Here is a 22,029-nt window from a genome sequence, read left to right on the forward strand (position 1 = left end):
TGTTTCAATGTACTCTTCTCTGTCAGCAGGATGTCGGAGTTCAATCTACCTAAACTTAGTGTCAGTGCTGTCATGTGATCATTGGTATATTCTGATGGTTTTTATTTTGTCTCTCTTTTCTCTTCCAGGCTGCAAGAGAAACTCCCTGGAGCCATCAAGCGTACGAAAGCTGAATGATTGACCCTCATACATCTTAATCACCATCCTCATCACATTTATCCCAACTTAAACCCCTTTCCCTCCCCCTCTCCCTTCTCTTTCCCTACGGTCTCCCTCCCTCCCTCCCACCTACCATCTGCACTGAACCAGCTAGGTAGAAAAAACATCTAAAATGCTACTCAATATTCAATGTAAACCGCTCAGCTTAACTACAAGAATTTAGAAAAAGAATGGTGCCTACTGCGCCGGCAGGAAACGCGTCTCTAACGAGAGGAAGTGATGTAACGCTTCGGCATAACACCTGTCTTTGATGCAGGGGTCAAGTGAACTAGACTGAATCAATGACCTGGTATTGTAGTGTAAAGTTGGGAGGGTGTAGGGAGTATCATTGACGAGTTAGGACCAGTGTTTGTTTCGCAAAAAAGCAGATGTCTGTACTTTTTAACTATGCCTTTCACTGAATATAAGTAAAAAAATAAATTTAAAAAAAGAGCTAACTGATAAATAAACTTTTGGGTGTAATTTGTGGCTAGTCTTTTTCCTTCTCTCTGTGTGGCAGTTTTTATGGATAAACAAAAAAAAAGTTGTTTTGAACCTGGTACTGGGATTTCACTGTTACTGATTGGCCTGTTATGGAGTTGTTTTCTTCACCTTAAAGGCTTGTATGTATAACGTTTCTGCAATGCACTGAACTTCAAATCCCATGAGCAGGTTGAAATAAAAGGATTGGAACACTGAACCAGCTGTGATACTTTTGGTGTAGTTCACGCCATTTTGATTTGTAGTCACATTTTACCAAATGCATCCAACAGGTTCTGTCTTTCTCTGCTGTGTGAAACAAGTTGGCGCTGCTTTTTAGAAAAGGGGAACTCCCTCTTACAGCAGCCATAACTCTTTTTTTTTTTTTTTTTTTTTTTAAATGTTCAAGTCATCAAAGTCTCAAGTTCACCTGTTTTATTATAATTGTTAGTGATATGATTATTACTTATAGGATTGCTGCTGTAGACTCCCTTTTTAGCTCTGTAATATGCTCCATAGTATCTTCATGGAGCTTCATAACTGCTTGACTTCTCCAGTGAGACCTCTTGGAAAACGGTTGGATATGGGTTCAAAGACTGTTCGCTTTTTGGAAGGTAGTTAGCAGTATAACCGAAACGATGGGTTCAAGAAGAGGTTTGGTGGGTGTTGTAGTCACAGCAGGTTGGTGACATCTTAATTGGGGAGGACGGGCTTGTGGTTATGACTGGAGCGGAGGCAGTGGAATGGCTTCAAATACATCAAGCACATGGTTTTCAGGTGTTTGAGGCCATTCCATTTGTGCCATGCCATTTTCCTCTCAGCAGCCTCAAATGCAATGTATTTGTTTTTTATTTGAATGCCATGATGTGAATGTCATAGCATAAGCTGGAAACACATTTTCACACTTTATATATAGGCTATATCATATAATTTGTTTTGTTCAGATAATTATTTGATTGATTTGAATAAAAACTGTGGTCAACTATTTTAAGGCTACTGCTACGTTTCTGTGATGGCAAAGTGTCTTCGAAAGGGATTTTAAAAGCAATTTGTAGATGGGAAAAATATAATGGCCGGTTCTAGCTCCTACTGTGATTGTTAATAATCATAGACATTGTGCCCAAACTAAGTTTGCGTGTCATTTTCAGAGCAATCCCTCTACATTTCGCACTAAAGCTAAACGACTACTGTTGTAACAACTTGAGCGTTCTCTCTACAATGAGCGTTCTCACATTGCCTCTCATCACTACTCAAATGTCTTAACTGCTGAACGTTACCCTGCAACATTGATGGAACACATCTCTTCATGCATGCAAACCACTGTTTCATATTGGGCCCCAATGTTGTCAGTGGTCACACTGCCTCACATAGTTGGAGCAGCAAAGCTTCTTGGTTTCCTTGTGCATGTGTGTATATCCAACTCCGTGACAGTTAATCCCAAGTCACTGGACACACTACTTGCTTCAATAGAGAAGTCTTACTCCAACCCTCCACTCATTAACTCACACTATTGGACTTTTGTTCTAGATGTTTCTTCTCACTCACACACATTCACCCACCCACAGTTGAACGTATCCAATGTCTGTAAACCACTGTCCTTGTGATGCTGGGCGAAAGGAACCTTCAGTAGCCCTGATGAGGACCTCACGATGAATAGGTGTTCCAGACTGTCAGGATTTTCATGGGGCGCTTTGTCATTGAAGGAAGGCAATGCTACCTATGTTTTCAATAGATTATAATGCAGACGACCTTACTTTAGTCTTGATTTAGTGCAAAATATGATCAATCTACATGCACATTTGAAAAAGTTTCCTTGACACATTGCCTTTCTATCTTATAAAAAATCTAATTCTTGCAGGAGTGGGTTTTTTCAGGGGAGATTTTGAAGGAACTTCTTTCTCTTTGGCAGTCTGTTTTGCTTTTGACTGTATTGGTAACCAACATCTCCAATCTGATAGTTATCAATGACTAGTTCACATTCTGGAGTTTGAAAACATTGTGATCCCTGTACTGATGTCAAAGTGTAATTAATAAAAAATGTCAAGGACAAGATTTGGGGTGATGTGTTTGTCTGTCTGTGGTCTGCTCTTCTGCTCTTCAACTTTGTGAAGAGTAAATATTTCAGCATGTCTGAACCGTTGGTTAAATTGAGTCAAGATTTAAAACAATTTTAAAAAATAAGATTTGGTCCAGTTTGCACAGATGGAAGGTAATATGACTGGTTTTGATCAGAGGATTATACTGTAGCTATTTATTTTAGCCCTGCATGTTGAGAAACCTAAAATAGTTCCTTATTTAATAGCCATGGTAAACCCAATCCGGTATTAATGCATGCATTCATTTATGGTTATCACCGGATGTGTCTACAAATGACCGTTGACTAGTCCAGTTTTACCAAAATGTTTTCTACATTCCCCAGATAACCAGTCAGACAATATTATTCAGATCCTTCTTTTTATTACAAGGCTCATTGAGGACAGAATGCATATCAACCTTTTGCCATGTACAGGTTGAATACAGGGTGGATACTCGAGAAACAAGAAATAGAGGGAAGACCATGAAATCAGTCCCTTAAAAAAAGATAATTGCTTGTCCTCACCCAAGCTAACGAAGTACCACCAAAGGGTATTTTTAACGTGCCCCCTATACACACACTGACACAAACATACATGTAAATCATTGCAATAGACAAGGTGTATTTTTATTCAATCACTTTGCCATATTTAAGTCCTATTTTTGTACATTTAAGTGCTGAGTCACAAAGCTTCTTACAACCTGATTCCGTGGCCACTCCAAGCTCAGATGGAATTATTTCACCTCTCCTTGCCCATCCCCTGTATGCCAAAATGCCCACTGCGTCAACTAGGGCTGTGTCTGAAAACATCTGTCAAATCCTTGCTTCCTCCGTCCTGGTTTCCTCAACTCTCAAAGCACATTAGAGAAGATCGAAGGTCCCCCCTCCCCTCCCCCTGGACCTGCAATGCGCTTTGAGAGGAATTGAGGAAACAAGGACAGAGAAAGCAAGGATTTGAATGTCAGTAACGTTTTCACACAGCCGAAGTCAGCAACATAGGCAGCTTAGGTTAGAGGAAGTGATATTCAACACTGATGTCACTTCCTCTCCACATAACAACTGGACAAATGCTGCCATTTGGTTCTTTGAATGAGACAGTTAAGTCCATGGGTTGTAAACTGTTGTCATGGTAAGTGTAGTTTGTCGTTCACACTCTTTTGTTGCCTGTCGTTTGTTCCAGCTGTGGAACAACGTTACTTTCACTGTTGTTGGAATCCGATAGGACCCTTTTTAACTACAGTTGACAGTAAAACAATTCAAATGAATGACAACCAATGTATGCGCTAATTTTGACAAGCTAACAAGCGAGCACAGATGGAAAAACAGACAATCCCTGAGTTGTTCTTTTTCCTGGTGGAGTGATATTTCAGAGGTCACTGAAATAAGGGCGAGTGAGGGGGTCATTTCAGAGGTGGTTAATTTGGTGATTTATTTCCTGATGCTGTTGCCATTATTTTTTTTTTTAAATGTAGTTAATTGTTGTTCATTGTTGCATAAACCTTGTAATATGTGAGTTACTGAAATGGAAGCCTTGCATGTGAAATCTTCTATAAATAAAGCTAGAATGCTCTCATAAACTAAGTGCTTCAGCTGTAGAAGGCAATCCCTCCACAATCATGCATGACTTCAGAATTCCCATGCAAAATGACATTCACGTGGCATCATTTCATTTTATCAGTGAAGTAGAAAAAATGGCCGTAATTACAAACATTTTTTGTAAAAACCACGTGTAAAAGTGCTTGTAAAAGTAAATCATAATTCAAATATTCAACACTATTTACATAGATTTTTGTGTGTGCAGCTTTGTTTTGCTAATAAGATCATCAGAAATAGCTGTGGGCCATTGTAACAATGGTGCTGTGACACTGGAGAAGACATGGGAGATGAGATCTTCTAATTCAAGAATGAGATAAATCTCTGGAGGACGCCTATTTACCTCATTGTAAACAAGGAATTTCCTTTTTAAATAACGGGATGTAATTGAGTCACTAAAGATGATCACATCTTTAAGTGTTGTTCATTGTCTTTAGCAATTCACCTCAAACACTCTCTCATTCAATCACCTGCATACCCAAATCTAGGTTTAGTACATTTTTGGGACAGGAAGTGCTATATTGTATGCTCGCTGAAACAATCACCAACTGTGCCAGTCGCTGCACAACTCATGACAGACCTCTACCAAGCCTTGTTTCTAACTTCCTGAGAAAGAGACTTGGAAAGGAAGGAAAGTGGGGGTGGATAGAGAACAACCAGGCCTGGCGCCCCTCGTCCTAGCGGACTAAGAGGCCGGCAGTCGTCTGTCCGAGTGCCGTGTGTCCGTGGTCTTGTGAGGAGAAACAGTCATCCGAGTGGACGAAGTGCAGGGCAGTCTGGTTGTAGCTGAGCAGTGCCTGCTGTCTCTCGTCTGGGCCATACACCAGAGAATGAGGGTGAACCTGTTGAATGTGTCTCTTGATGGTGCTGACTTTGAGAGTGGCTAACGTTGCCCCGCACACCATACAGATCAACCCGTGTCTCCGGCAGTCATAGTCCATCAGAAACTCCATCCTCCAGCGCACCTGGTAGTTCCGCCGCTGGTCCTTGCCCGGGTAGTGGCCGTGGCGCCCCGGAGTGGCAGGCATGGTGGTGACCCCCTCCTCCTTCTTTACGGCCTTGGTGGTGGCCATCTTGGTGGTCCGGTTGTTGTTGTTGTCGGCCATCTCTCTCGCCACAGGGAGAATGACAATGTCACTGGGGTCTACTTCTGTCAGAGAGGGAGGAGGGGGGGGGTCAGTCAGTAAGAGGGCAGAAACCAATTGGTGAATCACTTAGTATTTCCTCTTTCTCTGAAAGTAGCTACAGTCTGTCTTTTACATTGGTTGGAACTTAGAATATTTACCTTCTTTCATCTGCACGGCAGGGTTGTCTTCCATGGGAGCCTCTTTGGTCCAGGCCTCGGCCATGGCATCCCTCTCCTCCCGGGCCAGGCTGGTGGTCTCAGGGTGGCATTCCTGGATGTGGCGGCGGAAGCTGCTCACCTTGGCCATGGGCAGGGCCTGGGAGCACACCATGCAGAAGGTGCCACGACCCTGGGGTCCGTAGGCCACCATGTAGTCCAGGCGCAGCCGCCAGGGGAAGCCCCCACGGAGACGCCTCTTCCTGGGTTGGTGGAGAGGGAGAGGGGGTATGGGAGAGGTCATCTCTGGAGCTCCACCAACGCCAACACCCACGTCCTGCATCTCGGATAACGCCTCATCGTTGTCCTCTGCATACGTGTCTGAGCCGATCTGAATGGTCTCCAGGTCTTCAGAGAAGTCCACCCCAGCATCTCTCTCGTCTTTGGTGTTGGGCTCAGATTTGATGAAGTCGTTTAGAGGGTCGGATACTGATATGGAGGGATGGGGTGGGGTTGAGGAATGAGAGTTTAGTAAGGGATATAAACACTGAGAATACAAAACATTAAGAACACCTGCTCTTTCCATGACATTGACTGACCAGGTGAATCCAGGTGAAAGCTATGATCCCCTACTAATGCCACTTGTTAAATCCACTTCAATCAGTGTAGATAAAGGGAGGAGACAGGTTAAAGAAGGATGTTTAAGCCTTGAGACAGTTGAGACATGGATTGTGTATGTGTGCCATTCAGAGGGTGAATGGGCAAGACAAAATATTTAGGTGGTTTTGAACAAGGTATGGTAGTAGGTGCCAGGTGCACCGGTTTGTGTCCAGAACTGCAAGGCTGCTGGGTTTTTCATGCTCAACAGTTTCCTGTGTATCAATAATGCTCCACCGCCCAAAGGACATCCAGCCAATTTGACACAACTGTGGGAAGTATTGGAGTCAACATGGGCCAGCATCCCTGTGGAACACTTTCAACACCTTGTAGAGTCCCTGCCCCGATGAATTGAGGCTGTTCTGAGGGCAACTCAATATTTATTTTACCTTTATTTAAACTAGGCAAGTCAGTTGAGAACAAATTCTTATTCTCAATGACGGCCTAGGAACAGCAAGTTAACTGCCTTTTTCATGGGCAGGATGGCAGATTTGTACCTTGTCAGCTCGGGGATTCGATCTTGCAACTTTTCGGTTACAAGTCCAACTCTTTAACCACTAGGCTACCTGCCGCTCCATATGAGGAAGAGGTTCCTAATGTTTGGTATGCTCAGTGTATATTCAAGGATATAAATGGCTATTAATCAGTGTATCAATTGTTATCAGAACAAAAGCCATTTTAGATCAGTGCTGCAGAACAAATCTATGTAACTGGTTAACCTTTGTACACAGAGACATACAAATGTAACAAAAATAAAATCAGTCCTACTCACTTCAAAACACACACATACAGAAGCTGATAAAACGTCCGAAAGCCACAGTGACTGAAATGAAAAGGCTGCAATGCTAGCTCACCATTAAAAACACATTTTATTCAAGCAACTATTAAAAGCTTGACGTTTCGGCCTTCATCATAACAATGACAAAGAGGAAGCCACAGTTACAGAAGCCACAGCTCCCTTCCCGGTCCTGTTACCACCCCCACGTCCTACCTCCCTCAGTCTCACCATGTGTCTGGGCCCAAGTCTGCAGGATGCAGTGCTTCTCCTCCGAGCTGTAGACCAGCGACTGGGGGTGAATGTCAAGCATGTGGCTCTTGATGTGGTCCAGGTGGAGCGAGGGCAGCGGGCGGCCGCACACCATGCACACCAGCCTGCCCTCCTCCGCCTGGTACTCCATGAGGAACTCCTGTCGGAACCAGGCGTGGAGCGAGTCGTTCAGGTAGCGCTCCAGGGTCTTGGCAGAGGGCCCGGGGAGGTCTTCCTGCTGGAGGGGGACTGAGGGAGGGGGTGATGGGGTCGGAGACCGGGGCTGGAGTTTGGGGGACACCATACCACCAGGTTTTCCTATGAGAGGTAAAGTGGAGAGGGGATATGCAGTTTAAATGTTAACGTAAATCAAAAAATATAGTTTGACAATCACATAAAAATGTAATACATAACCATCTGTAAAAAGACAATTCAGGTTAAGATCATTGGTACAAGAGCAGCCTTTTTTCTTACGACCACATAAAGCCACTGCACAATGACATCACCCTCTTACACGACTGTAAAAGTGGATCTTGGCCGTATGAGCATGACTGTACAACATAAACACTTAACAGACATGCTCATACTGCCACCAAGTACAAGATCCTGAAACACTTATCATCAAACTAGGCCATGACATTTTATTCCATCCCAGTCTCCAGAAACCCCCACCCACCAGTGGAGTGGCGAGCACAGTCCAGCAGCTCCTCCTCCTGTCCCTGGGAGATGGCGGCCACCCCTCCGGCCGGACAGTACAGCCTCTGGCCCCCCTCCAGACTCAGGTGGCTCTCCCAGCCCGAGCGGATCACCTCCTTGTCGGCCGCGCTCCACAGCAGAGAGTCCGGGTGCTTCTGTCTAATATGCCTCTTGATGGTACTGAGTTTGAGCGTGGCCAGCGAGCTCCCACACACCATGCAGATCATGCCGTGGCGACGGGGGTCAAAGTCCATCAGGAACTCGCTGCGCCAGTACTCGTGGTAATAGCGCCGATGATCTCTGCCCGGGATGCGGCTGAGGCCGGGTCGGGAGGCGCATTGGACCTTCTCTTTGCATCCAGAGGGGCCCGGGATGGGAGAAAGGAGGAAGGGGGAGTCCGGACCCTCGGTGACACTCCAGTAGCTGGTGCCCGGGGACCAAAGGGGGGTCACCATCTCTTCCTCGTCATCATCGCCCACCTGGCCATTGGTCAGACCGTCCTTCTCTAGGAAAGAGAGAGTGTGTGAGAGAAAGAGTTAAGAGATTCACATGCAATAGCTATAGGTTATTCCTGGTAATGAAGCAGTACATTTCAAAGCTCTATAACGTATAATTCTATTTATATTTCTCAGATGGCTCTATCACATACCCCGACATTACCAGATATATGTATTCCGTTAGAAATAAGCAGACACAATAATTGGGGATCATAATAAAATCGTTAATCTGTGGAAAATATTATATTTTCGTACGGAACCCCCGCCATCAGAAACCGGGCAGCGACTCCATTTAGATGAGTTAGCCGCCGCTAGTTTCCGCTGGGTGGCGACTGTGCATCACAGCAAGCAACCAGCATGGTATTTTGCCTTTGTTTATAGTGGAGCCACTGAGACAAGAGGGCCATGCTGCTAGATGGCATTGTCCGTCACACAGATTAACTGTGACAAAGGGTGGAGAGCAGACTAAGGGTCGAGTCTCCGTACTCTCGAAACAAAACATTACAATCTTTACCTCCTGAACAGTGTCCCAAGTCACTTTGCTCTTGCGTCGCTTCCTCCTCTCCGCTTATTATTAATGAGAGAGAATCTGCCTGCTCAGCACACGGAAGGACCACAGGGTCGCTCTCCCCGGTCTCTTTCTCTTCCATTACTCTGCAACGTTACACTATTTACTAATGTTTTCAATTCGCTCTGATAGACCAGGTAGGAACTGTATTTTTAGAGAATCGTTCAGCACGCGTTTTGCAACCGATCTAGACCACGAACGGACACATCGCTTTTTGGGTGCCCCTCGTCCCCCCACGCACTCAACCTGGAGCAAAGTTAACTTTTCATATATCGCCACGATATTTGGTCGGTTTTATATCCTTCTTCGGGTGTGAGCCTCTCCTGTCCATGATGAGCTATAGCGGCCTCTTGTTTGTATATTAAGGCTCTGCTTGTCTTTAGGGTGGGGAGCCGAGCTTGGGGCCCCTGGGGCTCCTTAAGGGGCTCCTGGGTAAATTTAAAGAGACAGTAGCGGCATTCACGCAGCGACACGCATACCCAGGGGCCAGATGTGTGTAGGTTAAGTTTTACTGCAAAATTAATTGGACAAACATGTAACACTTTACCATGGTTTTGTTTTCTTACTTAAAAGACAACGGTTAATTAAATGAATATGGGGGGGGGCTGTTGAAATGTCCCCCCAATGGGTGTCCATAGTCAGCCTACTTTTTCACTATTTATGAATAATTCTTCTGTACACTGACTTCTGCATAATCTCAGTGAACATCATTACAATGTATCTTGCGCTGTCATTACTTCGTGTTCATTATAGTGGACTATTGAGGTATTGAGAGAAATACTTCTATATTCCCATGTGCAAATATTTGCCAAAATGCTCAAATTCGCAACCATGGATAAATATAACACCGGTAGCAACATTGTCTATAATTTAAATATTTGGAAATGTTGCATCTGTCAAATGTTCTAGAACAGATATTAAATGACAAATTCTTTAATTGATTGGATTCTAATGTATTGATTGGTGCAGTTTTCCAACATGGTACGATTATATTACAACAGTCTAGAATACAACTGTATTATAGGGTGGCATCTTGGAGACACAGTATATGGATAGAAATTGCTCAATTTCATTGACCATCTATAAACCAAATTTTGTCCCCTGTTGTGGTAGTACGGCTTTAAGAGGCTTGTGTCTGTCCACGCGACGCAGTTTACACACAAGCAGCAAGGTCCCACATCCTGGTACTTTTCAACGTTGTCAAGGAAGGCATCGATAGAAAGAAAGGCTGGCTCGAGGGAAGTAGCTGCAGTGTCCTGACAATATATCTGTCCAAACGTTCACAAACTATCCCGGAAAGTTAGGTGTAACTACCAGGTAATGCAAATGCATGTTTTTTCACACCTTTTCAACCATCCTACTCTTTCACCGCTAGCTTGGATTTACGCTTTTCTATTCATTTAGACAAGGAACACACGCAGACAGACGCCAGTCCGTGTGGACAGGGGAGGAGGAAGAGATTGTCCATTGTACGCTGGTAGAGACATAAATATCACCAAATGTGTCACATTTTCCGGGGGGTTTTCGTTTGAATTTGTGGCTCTGCTTTAGCACTCGTCGGCACACTGCATTTGGTATTCGTATGAGAATAAATAAAGAATGAAAAATGGCACACGACAGACATAATTTGTGATAGACGGAGGACTTGGTTTAAAGAGACAGTGCCATTTGTTCTCTTCCTGGTTGTTGTGCATGCTCTTTGATGCTGGCTGTCAGAGAGCGAACACAGCCTGCATTTGGATGCGTTGCAGGATTCATATGCCAAAAAATATTACATTTGTATAGCCTAAATTAGGAACTACAAATTATTTTATTAATTAGGCCTATATAAATCAGTTAAATAGGGTGTGCCCAAGTTATTTCTTGTTGACTTTAATCAAATAAAGGACGCATCTAAGCCAGCCAGAAATTGTGTTAATAAATGCCAATACTTGACAATGATATAAATATATAATTTACTCTATTGAATATTTAGCTTTAATTTTGGGATGGACAAATGGGGTGCAACCATGTGGTTTGAAGAAATATGTTTATTAATTTGGTTCTAAACTGGCAACAGTTAAAAACAACTTCAAGATGTGATATATGTCAGCAAACAATCAAATTTCCCAAGATCTATTAGATTAGTATATTTGTCTCGCTAAGCGTGTTGTTTATTCTAATTTTCAGGACCATCCGTTGTCTGTTAATGTCAAGATGTGGCTGGTGGCCACCAGAGAAGGGAGACGGACATAACAAGACCTATAGGATGTTACTCAATAGCATACGACAATGTAGGCTAAAGGCTGACAGCATCCATATCAGGTGAACATTGGACGAAGGAGAGTGGGATGAGTGAAGATTCTGCAGCCAGCACAGTTTGGTGAAGAGCACGAGAGGTGACCAATCAGCAACTAGCATGCCAACCACCAAGGGAACTGGAGGGGCTGGCAGCCCACGGGGTCAGCGCTACCGTCCAGCCTCAGAGTTCGACGATGCCACACTCGCCCAAAAGAGAGAGTACTGGAAGACCAAGAAACGAGAGCAGAGGGCCAAGCTGTCAGAGGTCAAGAGGGAAAAAGATACAAACAGAGTGTGTAACTCCTTGGGCAGAAATGCAGTCCATAAGACCCTAACCTCTATGGTGTTGAATCCCAGTGCCTCTTGTTCAATGGCAGGGTCTGCCCCCACTTTGTTGAATAGCGATGGTTCCTACCAAACCAATGTCAGTGGTGCACCTGTAGTTTTATTAAAGGGAAAGGGTTCTGCTATCTCCTCTCATCTGAACCATAGTGCTGAAGAAGAGGACCAAAACTCTTCCTCAGCAAACCAAAAGGAGAAATGGTTCCAGAGGATAAAACTTGACAAAGTCTTGCCTCCGTTCCCAACGTCCAGTGCAGGTCCAGGAGAAGGCGCGATGGTCTGCAAGATGGCGGTGAAAAGTTCCCCAACAGGGGGCACTGTGCTCGGAACGGTTACCTCAGCCAAACCCAACGGAGTGCTGCTCAACAGTGGCTCCTCCTTGCCTCTTGTAAGAGTGACTGTGAGACCCTCAGGTTCTGCACCTCGCCAACCACAGGGTGGAATGACTGTTCTGAATGGCAGCTCTCCTGTAGTGTCAACACAGAAGCAACTGGCCACCCAGAGTGTATCGAGGCCTGATGCGTTAACTGAGACGCAAGTTACAGTGCGTGTTCAGCCTGGACCGCTAACTGCTAACATTACCTCAGGGTTGCCCATCGTGACCAATCAGCCTACCCCTGTCCTCATTCCCAAACCAGAGGTTAGGCCTATAGGGATGAAAGTAACACAACTAGGTGGGACAAAGAGTGCCCTGGTCACAGCCCAAGAAGTTAGTTGTATCAACGACACATCAGCTACACTGGAGATTGAGGAGGACAAAGCCACCAAGCGCAGAGAGAATTGGCGCATCAAGAAGCGAGAACAGAGAGCGAAGCAGGCGGTTAGGTTAACGAAGACTAGAGAGAGAATCACGAACATGGAGATAACGTTGCAAAAAGCTGGAATGTTACCCAACGTGGTCATTGAACGTCCTCCGTCTGCTTTGAGTGGACAGGGCCATAGGCAGTGTGTTAATAGAGTCAGGGTCCCGTTCATCTCAGCCGGACGCCTGCTGAAGAACGCCAGAGCAGTGGCTAGCGTTGTAGTCAAAAGGGAGTCTGAGGATTCAGTCCTGGCTAAGCTAACTGCAGTCAACGCTAATCAACAGACTGTTCAGGTAAAAGTAGAGAATCCGCAGGACGCTGAACCAACAATGCAGACTGGCATGGCATCGAATGTCATTGGTTTTAAACTAGAAGGGGAACCAAGCAGAAGGCTCCTTGGTCCAGGGCAGTTTATCAACACTAGCCAAGGTATGGTCCGTTGTAGGACTCCGAGACAGAGGTTCATTGACGCCCAAAGGAATTTCCTGGGTCAGAGAAACATGAGAAAGTCCCCCTGTCATGCTACATCCTTCAAAACCTGCAACGCACTCCGAGAGGACCCAACGGAGACACCCGAGCAGAGGGTGGCCCGGAAGCGGGAATACTGGCGTGTCAAGAAGCGGGAACAGCGAGCTAAGCTGTCAGTGGAAGTCCGCGCTAAGATGAAGGAGAAGGATGCTCTGATGCGAAGAGTCAACCGGTACCAGAGCATATTGGAGGATATGAGGAAGGCGAGAGCGGCGGGCTGCAACACACTGCCACAACCAACAGGAAATGGGCCTACCCACACCAGCGCCTCAGAGACCATTGGAGGGTTCATCAAGGAGGACGGTACATTGACCAATACCATTCCCCAAATGTATCTCATTACAGAAGCAAAAGAGACAGGGAATGAAATTGGTGTCATCGGTGAAATGCCTGTTAATGATTCATTTACCAACCCTAGCATACACCGCCAACACCAACTGCTTCCCAAACCCACTGGTGATACATCTAGTAATGTGGTACATCAAATACGGGTCAACCCACCACCTCTAATCCGTCTTGCTCAAGTTAATGTCTCCTGTCCTCCCATCGGCCTGTCAATCAGAAAGCCTCCCAAGTTAGTTTCAGGCAGCCCCCCGAAAAACCTCCCTAATCCACACACAGTCGTCCAGCCCCAGAGTCGTATCACCCTCACACACCCTCAAAACATTCAAAACACCTTTCCTGGTTTGCCTACAGCGATACCGAAGCCGGCTAGCTGGGTCATGCAGATGGCTGTCAAAGCTTCTACAGCATCAGCAGCGCTCAACTTGGACCCAAAGCTAACAGAGGAGGAAAAGATGGCTAAGAAGAGAGAGTACTGGAGGGTAAAGAAACGAGAGCAGAGGGCGGCCCGCGCCACCCGCCTAAGGCAAGGAGTTCAAGCTAGGGGAAAGACTGCCTCACACAAGAGGCGGAACCAAAGGTTAGCACGATTAGCTGTCGCCATTCCCAATGTCAACAACACACTGACTATCAAGCCTCTCTCAAACACCAGTGTGTCCACGTCTCCACAGGGAGACCAAATCAAACAAGAGAGAGGATCAACCTCAACAGACGCTCCATGTCCTCCACTGGAACAACCCCTCTGTGTTGATATCAAACCGTCCCGGTGTTCACCGCCACCACAGACCGAGCCACCAGACCCAGCCTTGAGTGCTGACAGCCAGGCCACCACTCTCTTGGTGGTGGCTTCTATGAAGAAGCTGCTGGAGGAATCGCTCAGCACTGTGGCTGACTGGAAAACAGAACAGCCAGACTGTATTACAGAACAGCTGCCTTGTAAAAGTGATCCTCAGACATGTTCCTACAAGGATGCTTCCGTCCAGATGGAGGTCAAGCCAAATCTACCTCTGCTCACCCTGGAAGATGAGGAGAAGGTCTCCCTATCTGGTGACCTATCGTTGGAGGTCAAAGGATGGCAGGTGGACGCTGACGCCCTGCCATCCTGCCAGGTAACCATTTGTCCATTGAGTCCTCATCCTAAGGACTCTCCCCTGTCAAGTCCTTGCACTGAAAGTCTGTCTTTCCCAGCTCCCCCTCCCTCTGAACCCCCCTCTCACACTCTTGGTCCCACACGGCACACGGCAGCTTCCAGCGGACCGCCCCTCCCTCGCAGAGCCCAGAGGCTGCGTGCCAAAAAAGCAGGACACCACCACTGCTGCTCCCCAGAACCCCCGAAGCTACACCATCAACCTCAACAACAACAACAACAACCACCTCATCAACAACATGAAAATCAACATCAACAACAACCACCTTATCAACAACCTCAAAATCAACTACAACTTCAGCAACATCAGCACGCCCAGGCGGTGACAGGCCAGAATGTGACTCTGGAGAAGAAGAGGGAGTACTGGAGGATGATGAAGAGGCAGCAGAGAGCTAGGACGGTCAGGCAGGGAGGAGGGGGGCTGAGACGGGGGGACTACGGCAGACGACTGGCCCTCAAAGCAGCACAGGTGGGTGGATGTCATTTGTAATCTTGATATTACATTTCATCACTGCAGATTTTGTCATTCACAATGGTAGCCCTATACCTATCATTTCAATAAAATTTGAGGCAGAAGTATGTTTTGAGGTTATGTCAATTGGAGTGTGGAACTGATGTAGTTTGCAAAGCATTGTAGGTGCTTACAGAATGTCTTCTGGTCAGGCCCACTGTCAAGTCCAACTGAAATACCATGAACCTATACTGAACAAAAATATAAATGCAGCAATTTCATAGATTTTACTGAGTAAAGTTATTTAGGCCCTAATCTATGGGTTTCACATCACTGTGTATACAGATACGCATCTGTTGGTCACAGACAACCTTTAAATAAAAAGTAGGGGCGTGGATCAGAAATCCAGTCAGTATCTGGTGTGACCACCATTCGCCTCAAGCAGCGCAACATCGCCTTTGCATAGAATTGATCAGGCTGCTGAATGTTGTACCACTCTTCAATGGCTGTGCAAAGTTGCTGGATATTGGCGGGAACTGGAAAACGCTGTTATACACATCGATCCAGAGCATCCCACACATGCTCAATGGGTGACATGTCTGGTGAGTGTGCATGCCATGGAAGAACCGGGACATTTTTAGCTTCCAGGAATTTTGTATAGATCCTTGCGACATGGTGCCGTGCATTATCATGCTGAAACACGAGGTGATGGCGGGATGAATGGCACAACAATGGGCCTCCAAGATCTTGTCACGGTATCTCTGGGCATTCAAATTGCCAACAATAAAATGTAATTGTATTCGTTGTTTGTAGCTTATGCCTGCCCATACCAAAACCCCACGCCACTCTGTTCATAACGTTGACATCAGCACACCGCTCATCCACACGACGTCATTCAGTTTAGATTGGCCTTTTACTGCCCCCAGTACAAGGTGCACCTGTGTCATGGTGTTTAATCAGCTTCTTAATATGCCACACCTGTCAGGTGGATGGATTATCTTGGCAAGGATGCATGTTAACTAACAGGGTTGTAAACAATTTTGTGCACAAAATTTGAGAAAAGCTTTTTGTGTGTACAAAACATGAATGGGATTTTTGATTTCAGCTCATGAAACATGGGACTTTTGCATGCTGCGTTTATATTTTTGTTCAGTCTAATTGAGGAAGAGGGGGATATATATGGGATATATATGGGATATATATGGGATATATATGGGATATATATGGGATATATATGGGATATATATGGGATATATATGGGATATATATGGGATATATATGGGATATATATGGGATATATATGGGATATATATGGGATATATATGGGATATATATGGGATATATATGGGATATATATGGGATATATATGGGATATATATGGGATATATATGGGATATATATGGGATATATATGGGATATATATGGGATATATATGGGATATATATGGGATATATATGGGATATATATGGGATATATATTCTGAGAACTGGACAAACCTAAACAAGTACATTTTTGTAAAGATCAACAAATAGATCAAATAACCTTGGTTATAAATGATTCTGTATATTGTGACATAAAACTAATGTAAACGTATTCATTGATTTGTGTTTCAGGTTTCGAATCTCCTCATTGTGAAGACACACACACAGAGACCAGTGCAGAGAAGCGGAAGCTTCGGTCTACACACAGCACCATTGCTCAAACTGCAGTCCTCCCCACTTCTCCAGCCTATATCTCCCCAGCCTATATCTCCCCAGCCTATATCTCCCCAGCCTATATCTCCCCAGCCTATATCTCCCCAGCCTATATCTCCCCAGCCTATATCTCCCCAGCCTATTTCTCCCCAGCCTATATCTCCCCCTACTATATCTCCCCCTACTTCTGGACCCAAGGCTAGCCTCAGCATGGTCACCAACATCCCTACACTTCTGGTTGGAGACCCCACCACCTCCAACATTGGACAGACATATGATACAACACAGCTCAACCCTCCTGTTAACTGTACCAGTATCTCCAATTCACCCATTGGTGACACAGGGTCCCCACAGACATCTCATAGCTTCAGTACCGTGTCCCCCCCTTTTGGAGGTGGTGTCACTGTCCCCCCATTGAGTGAGGGGAAAAAAGACGGGCTGCTATTGGTGGAGAACCAACAGGAAGCGGCCCCAGGATCGAGCGCCGACTCGCCCCGCGTTCTAAAATGGAGACTGCGAGTGCAGGAAACCCCAGACACCGATACCTCACCCATCGCTACTCTCACACCTCCTCCCAACCCTTTGACTAGCATAAAACTCTTACCCATTCAGTCTCCCAGTCAAACATCCTCTTTCACCCCAACACAGACTCCTTTCAAATATCAAGGTGCTCAGATTTCTCAAAGTGGGAATGTACAAAATGTACGATTGCCGACATTGCAGGGGCTCACCAAAAGCCCTATCTACATAAGCCCAATGGGTCCGCCCAAGCCAGTGCCGGGGGAGTCGGAAGAGGAGACTCTGAGGAAGAAGAGGGAGTACTGGAGGGTGAGGAAGAAGGAGCAGAGAGCCAGGAAAGCAATGAGAGATGGGGAGATGACAGAGAAGAGGCCCTCGGTCAACTGGCAGCCCATCATCCCTAACACTCATCATCCTCAACAGCTGCTTGAGGAGATGGAGACACAGGTAACATTTTCAATGGTCAACATTTCAAAGAAAAGGCCATATAACATTGTAATAAGTCAGAATTGTATGTTTAACCATTGACTGAACCGTAACTTTGCTTAAATCATGCATTGATACCAAGGGATGAGGATTCAGCCTTCGGTAACTTTCATTCCTCTTGGTCAGTTCATTTTTTTTTAGGGCTGACTGTAACTATTTTTGTTTTTTCTCAACCAAAGGAACAGGATCCTGACCGGTGGTTCAACACCTCCGAGGTCTCTGAACTACTTCTGAGGTGAGAGACAAGTTTTCAGACTTCTCTCTGTTTCTGTTACCTCAATGTGTGTGTTGGTAGTAATCATAACTGATGTCCTTTTTTCCATAGTACTTCCACAGAGACAGACATGGGCTACTTTCCTGACTTTGGCCAAACTGAACCTTTAGAGGGTAATACATTTGATACTTCTAGGTCTTTTAATCCTAAATCTAGCTAAAGCTATGGGCCTTTCTTAGAGTAACCTTGTTGCCTTAGTAGAAAATGTGGCAAACTAGCCCAAATATTTATACAAATATGTTGGACCCCTGGCTAGTAGAAAGTCATCATGGACTAGTAGAAATTGCAGTCTACTGGCCCGACTGACCAGTTCCCAAAATCCTAAAGTTCCATGTCTCACAATACCACTATCTTTCCTATAGACGAATCAGAGCTCCTTTTCCTACACGACGATCTTAGCGACAACTATGACGGCGCCATCTCGGATGTTGTATGGAGGAATCGCTACCTCATGGACTACGACCCGCTGAACCAGCTGCTGGTGTGCATGGTGTGCGGGGAGCTCCAGTACTCCCACAGCCTGGAGGGGGTGAGGGCCCACATCGACGAGGCCCACCCAGATACCCTGAGCCTGGAGTCCCCGGAGCACCTTCGCATCCTAGAGGCCTGGGACGAGCAGGTGTCCAGGAGAGAACGCTTCTTCACCAGCCAGCTGCAGCAGCACAGTGGAACGATGGGAGGTAATTAGGCTGTATTATATTAGAGGGCCCAGAGTTCTTCCTGTTCCTGGCGATGGGGAAATTTGGTATTGAGTATTTCTGTTATATCCAAGCACATTTTTGTTTCAGGGGACAGTGCCAACCTCCCAGCAGAAGTAATGGTTGATACAGAAGACTCGTCATACCCGACGAACAGCAAAAGCTCCAGAACGATTAAAAGACTCTGAGGGCTAAGGTGAGCATTTGAGCCTTCATAACTGTACAGACACCATCCATGTCTGTATATCATAATGTTGACCGTCGCTGTCTGTATACCAAGGGGTGTATTCTTGTCTGTCTGTAGGAACACGTTTTCACAACACATTGTTTACGTCCTACCTACTTGTTCTAATTTGCAGAAGCACAAATAGCTAAATTCCAGACAGCATAAAACAATAGAGGAAGTGAAAACATTTCTGCTGTTTTCTTTTGTGTATTATCTTTTCCGGAGCAGTTCCCCTACAAAGGATGAACTAAACTTGGAACTGTATATCTGTATAGGGACATGGAACGACAAGAGGCAAGCTTTACCTCATGAACTTTGGGATAGACCCACACATCTACACACACCCACGAATGTATCTTCTTGCTGGGTTTCCCCCCCCCCCTTTTTTCCCCCAATTTCGTCGTATCCAATTGGTAGTTACAATCTTGTGCCATCGCTGCAACTCCCGTTCGGACTCGGGAGAGGCGAAGGTCGAGAGCCGTGCGTCCCCCTGAAACACAACACAACCCAACCAAGCCACACTGCTTCTTTGACACAATGCCCGCTTAACCCGGAAGCCAGTTACACCAATGTGTCGGAGGAAACACCTGGCGACTGTGTCAGCGTGAACTGTGCCCGGCCCACCACAGGAGTAGCTAGTGCGCGATGGGACAAGGACATCCCTACCGGCCAAACCCTCCCCTAACCCGGACAACACTGGGCCAATTGTGCGCTGCCCCATGGGTCTCCCGGTTGCGGCAGGCCGCGACAGAGCCTGGACTCGAACCCAGAATTTCTAGACCACTGCGCCACTCGGGAGGCCTTCTTGATGTTTTTGATAGCGCCATTTTGTAGCGATAATCATTCACTACTACTACTACTACACCATGTCTCCTGTGCCCTAAACCAAAATAATATATCAATGAGAGATGTCACTGGGCTCTATAATGTCGTTGTGCTGTATAACATACTAAAGCACAGTCAGGGCTCTCCCTCAATACACAGCACTGGGTTAACTTAACCTCCCTATTATGTGTCCATTACAAACAGGTCAGTGATGTTCTTCAATCTGAATGAATGTGTCCTTACTCCTCAATGTACCAGGATCTATATGATCCAGGTTTTTAAGGGTAAATAGCAGACCTGTGAATTTGACTTAGAGACCATGCGTCTATTGAAATGGTCTACAGGTGATCAATTGTTCAAAGATTGATATTCGTCTGTACATACAGTACATTTTATAATTTTACTTAATGATATGTTTATTTAATATTTCTCACATACTATCATTTTTGTATAAAGTTTTGTACTGTATTAACAATTTGTTATTCAGGTCCAAGACCATCAGTTTTATTTCTTCCCTTTTCACAAGGGACATCCTTGCATGAGGTTATTCTGAATATGTCCTGAAAAGTACTGGTATAATTATTTTTCTTGCAGCATACTGTATCTACAAGACTGACTCTTCGAAATAATTATTTGACACACAAAACCACATTGTTTTCATAAATCGTTGTTCTGGAATATATAAAAATGTTCTTCCTTTTTAATAAATGTCAACCTTGTTTCTGTAATGCTGATTTGACAAATGTATTTCTGCACTGTAAATACAACACACAATCATTATGTTTAAAGGGGTGCTGAAATGTCAAAACCCTTTTAATGTATTTGATTGCCGATCACGTTTTGTTTCTGATCTGATTCATATTTCCTTGCCTATTTATACTGTATACATTATTTTTAATGCCTTTTATTTAGTCTGAACAATCAGTCAGTGGCACAGATATAGATTATTACATTTTTTAAATTTAATTGTATCCCTGATTTAACAATCAATTATCAGCATATGTATTTTTTATCACTTTTTAAACATACAAAAAAATGTGTAAGATCCATTGGCCTGCTGCTTGGATGTTTCTATACTTCCTATATGGAACAGAAAATGTGTGGAATGGACTTCCATTTGTGTTGTTTTTGGTTCACCAATATACTGACAATTAACGTCCTATAGAGCACGAAGCTTTGGAAGTCAGTCTTCTGTGGTCTTAACAGACTGAAAAATGCATTGAAAACAGATTGTACTGTGATGAACTTCTTCTTGTACAGCTGTAAGCAAACTGTAAATGTACAGGGGACACTGACCACGCTGTATGATGACACCTGATGAGAATGTACCTCTTTGAATTGGTTCCTACCTTGTCTGTTTTAAAAGGGAATGTTCAAATGCCTTTTCGGTACTAATAAACCCTTTTTTCTATCTTTTAAAAGTGGTTCTGATTTATTGCTAGCTGGCACTATCAAGGAGGGTCTATATGAGGCCATAACTGTATCCCCATTGTCAACAATACTTAAAGATACGTCAACAATGTGCATCACCAATTCACTTCAACTGTCCAAATGTTTTGAAAAGGTGATGTATATTTACCATGAAGGCAACTGACTGAGTTAATGTCAATGCACACTAGTTTCAACACTGTGATTTAGGTTGTCACCCTTCACTCAGGTACAAAGTTCCAAATATGCGTACCCTACTGTTTTCATTATAAGAGATTATGTACATCAGTTGTATATTTTTCCTGATTTGAGGCTTTCTTGAATCTTGACACGGTGCTAATTAAAAGTAAGCGCAAGAGCCTTTTCAAAGACATTTACGACAACATTAAATTAGTTTAGAGGGCGTTGGTTTAAATAAGTACCTAAGCTTGGTTTCTTGAAACCTACAAGTTGACAATAGGTGGGTACAGTATACTTCGGTATTAAATCCACTGATTTAATGAAATCCTATTACCAGATTTTTATGAGGGCCAAGAGTCACCTGACAAGGAAGAGTTAGTTATGATAAAGGCTCTCTCTCCAACTAATACTCTCTCTGGTAGAGGAATGGGCTCTGTCACAGTCCTGTAGCTGTTAACTGCTTCCCTCTCAAACGCTACGGCGATGTTCCTCCTCCACAACAATGTAGGGGTCTGTCTCTTCCTCTCGGATATATAGGATCCTGACTAGTCTCCCTGCTGCCAAAAGACATCCCCACAGCATGACGCTGCCTCCACCATGCTTCACCTTAGGAATAGTGCCAGGTTTTCCTCCAGACATGACACTTGGCATTCAGGCCGAAGAGTTCAATCTTGGTTTCATCAGACCAGAGAATCTTGTTTCTCATGGTCTGAGAGTCTAGGGGCCTTTTGGCA

At 44.8% G+C, this 22,029-nt stretch overlaps 3 protein-coding genes and 1 long non-coding RNA gene across 9 annotated transcripts in view; 3 read left to right on the forward strand and 1 right to left on the reverse strand.

Annotated features, from left to right (window-relative positions):
- Positions 1-1,663, forward strand: part of rtn3 (reticulon 3) — a 33,374-nt gene extending 31,711 nt beyond the window's left edge. For all 3 annotated transcript variants that reach the window (XM_065021933.1, XM_029667087.2, XM_029667089.2), the window contains one exon: positions 129-1,663. In XM_065021933.1, coding sequence (XP_064878005.1) covers positions 129-177 — 49 coding nt within the window. In that variant the 3' untranslated portion in view covers positions 178-1,663. The remainder of the gene's footprint in view (positions 1-128) is intronic.
- A 1,450-nt stretch (positions 1,664-3,113) lies between these two features.
- Positions 3,114-9,489, reverse strand: LOC115133644 (zinc finger translocation-associated protein-like). Of its 2 annotated transcripts, none has more exons than XM_029667091.1 (5): positions 9,019-9,489; positions 7,988-8,512; positions 7,291-7,629; positions 5,631-6,116; positions 3,114-5,492 (listed from the first exon to the last, which is right to left on the reverse strand). In XM_029667091.1, exons 1-5 carry the CDS (start codon positions 9,152-9,154, stop codon positions 5,023-5,025), a joined length of 1,956 nt encoding a protein of 651 aa, XP_029522951.1. In that variant the 5' UTR covers positions 9,155-9,489; the 3' UTR covers positions 3,114-5,022. The 2 variants fall into 2 exon arrangements, with proteins under 2 accessions (XP_029522951.1, XP_029522950.1); XM_029667090.1 differs by having other exon boundaries at positions 3,114-5,495.
- Positions 3,806-7,724, forward strand: LOC135572956 (uncharacterized). The gene is made up of 2 exons (XR_010464595.1): positions 3,806-3,881; positions 5,652-7,724. It is a non-coding gene; the product is annotated as an uncharacterized LOC135572956 (long non-coding RNA).
- A 747-nt stretch (positions 9,490-10,236) lies between the features above and the next one.
- si:dkey-28a3.2 (uncharacterized) lies at positions 10,237-21,108 on the forward strand. 3 transcript variants are annotated; one of them, XM_029667272.2, is made up of 8 exons: positions 10,237-10,389; positions 11,242-14,983; positions 16,579-17,625; positions 17,844-17,899; positions 17,990-18,051; positions 18,301-18,618; positions 18,727-18,832; positions 19,091-21,108. In XM_029667272.2, the coding sequence occupies exons 2-7, from the start codon at positions 11,471-11,473 to the stop codon at positions 18,822-18,824; spliced, it is 5,094 nt and encodes a 1,697-aa protein (XP_029523132.2). In that variant the 5' UTR covers positions 10,237-10,389; positions 11,242-11,470; the 3' UTR covers positions 18,825-18,832; positions 19,091-21,108. The 3 variants fall into 3 exon arrangements, with proteins under 3 accessions (XP_029523132.2, XP_029523133.2, XP_029523131.2); XM_029667273.2 differs by having other exon boundaries at positions 19,138-21,108; XM_029667271.2 differs by having other exon boundaries at positions 18,727-21,108.
- Positions 21,109-22,029: the final 921 nt, after the last annotated feature.

Source organism: Oncorhynchus nerka, linkage group LG8, assembly GCF_034236695.1.
Source record: "Oncorhynchus nerka isolate Pitt River linkage group LG8, Oner_Uvic_2.0, whole genome shotgun sequence".
Lineage (NCBI taxonomy): Eukaryota > Metazoa > Chordata > Actinopteri > Salmoniformes > Salmonidae > Oncorhynchus > Oncorhynchus nerka.

Bases quoted from the DNA above. Each gene is read 5' to 3' on its own strand.
- LOC115133644 (XM_029667090.1), bottom strand. From the start codon at position 9,154: ATGGAAGAGAAAGAGACCGGGGAGAGCGACCCTGTGGTCCTTCCGTGT. The intron at 7,630-7,987 runs GTGGGTGGGGGT...TACCTCTCATAG, and splicing joins CTGTGCTCGCCACTCCACTG to GAAAACCTGGTGGTATGGTG. The intron at 5,496-5,630 runs GTAAATATTCTA...CCTCTCTGACAG, and splicing joins TGCCGTGCAGATGAAAGAAG to AAGTAGACCCCAGTGACATT.
- si:dkey-28a3.2 (XM_029667271.2), top strand. From the start codon at position 11,471: ATGCCAACCACCAAGGGAACTGGAGGGGCTGGCAGCCCACGGGGTCAG. The intron at 17,900-17,989 runs GTGAGAGACAAG...TTTTTTCCATAG, and splicing joins GTCTCTGAACTACTTCTGAG to TACTTCCACAGAGACAGACA. The intron at 18,619-18,726 runs GTAATTAGGCTG...TTTTTGTTTCAG, and splicing joins GCACAGTGGAACGATGGGAG to GGGACAGTGCCAACCTCCCA.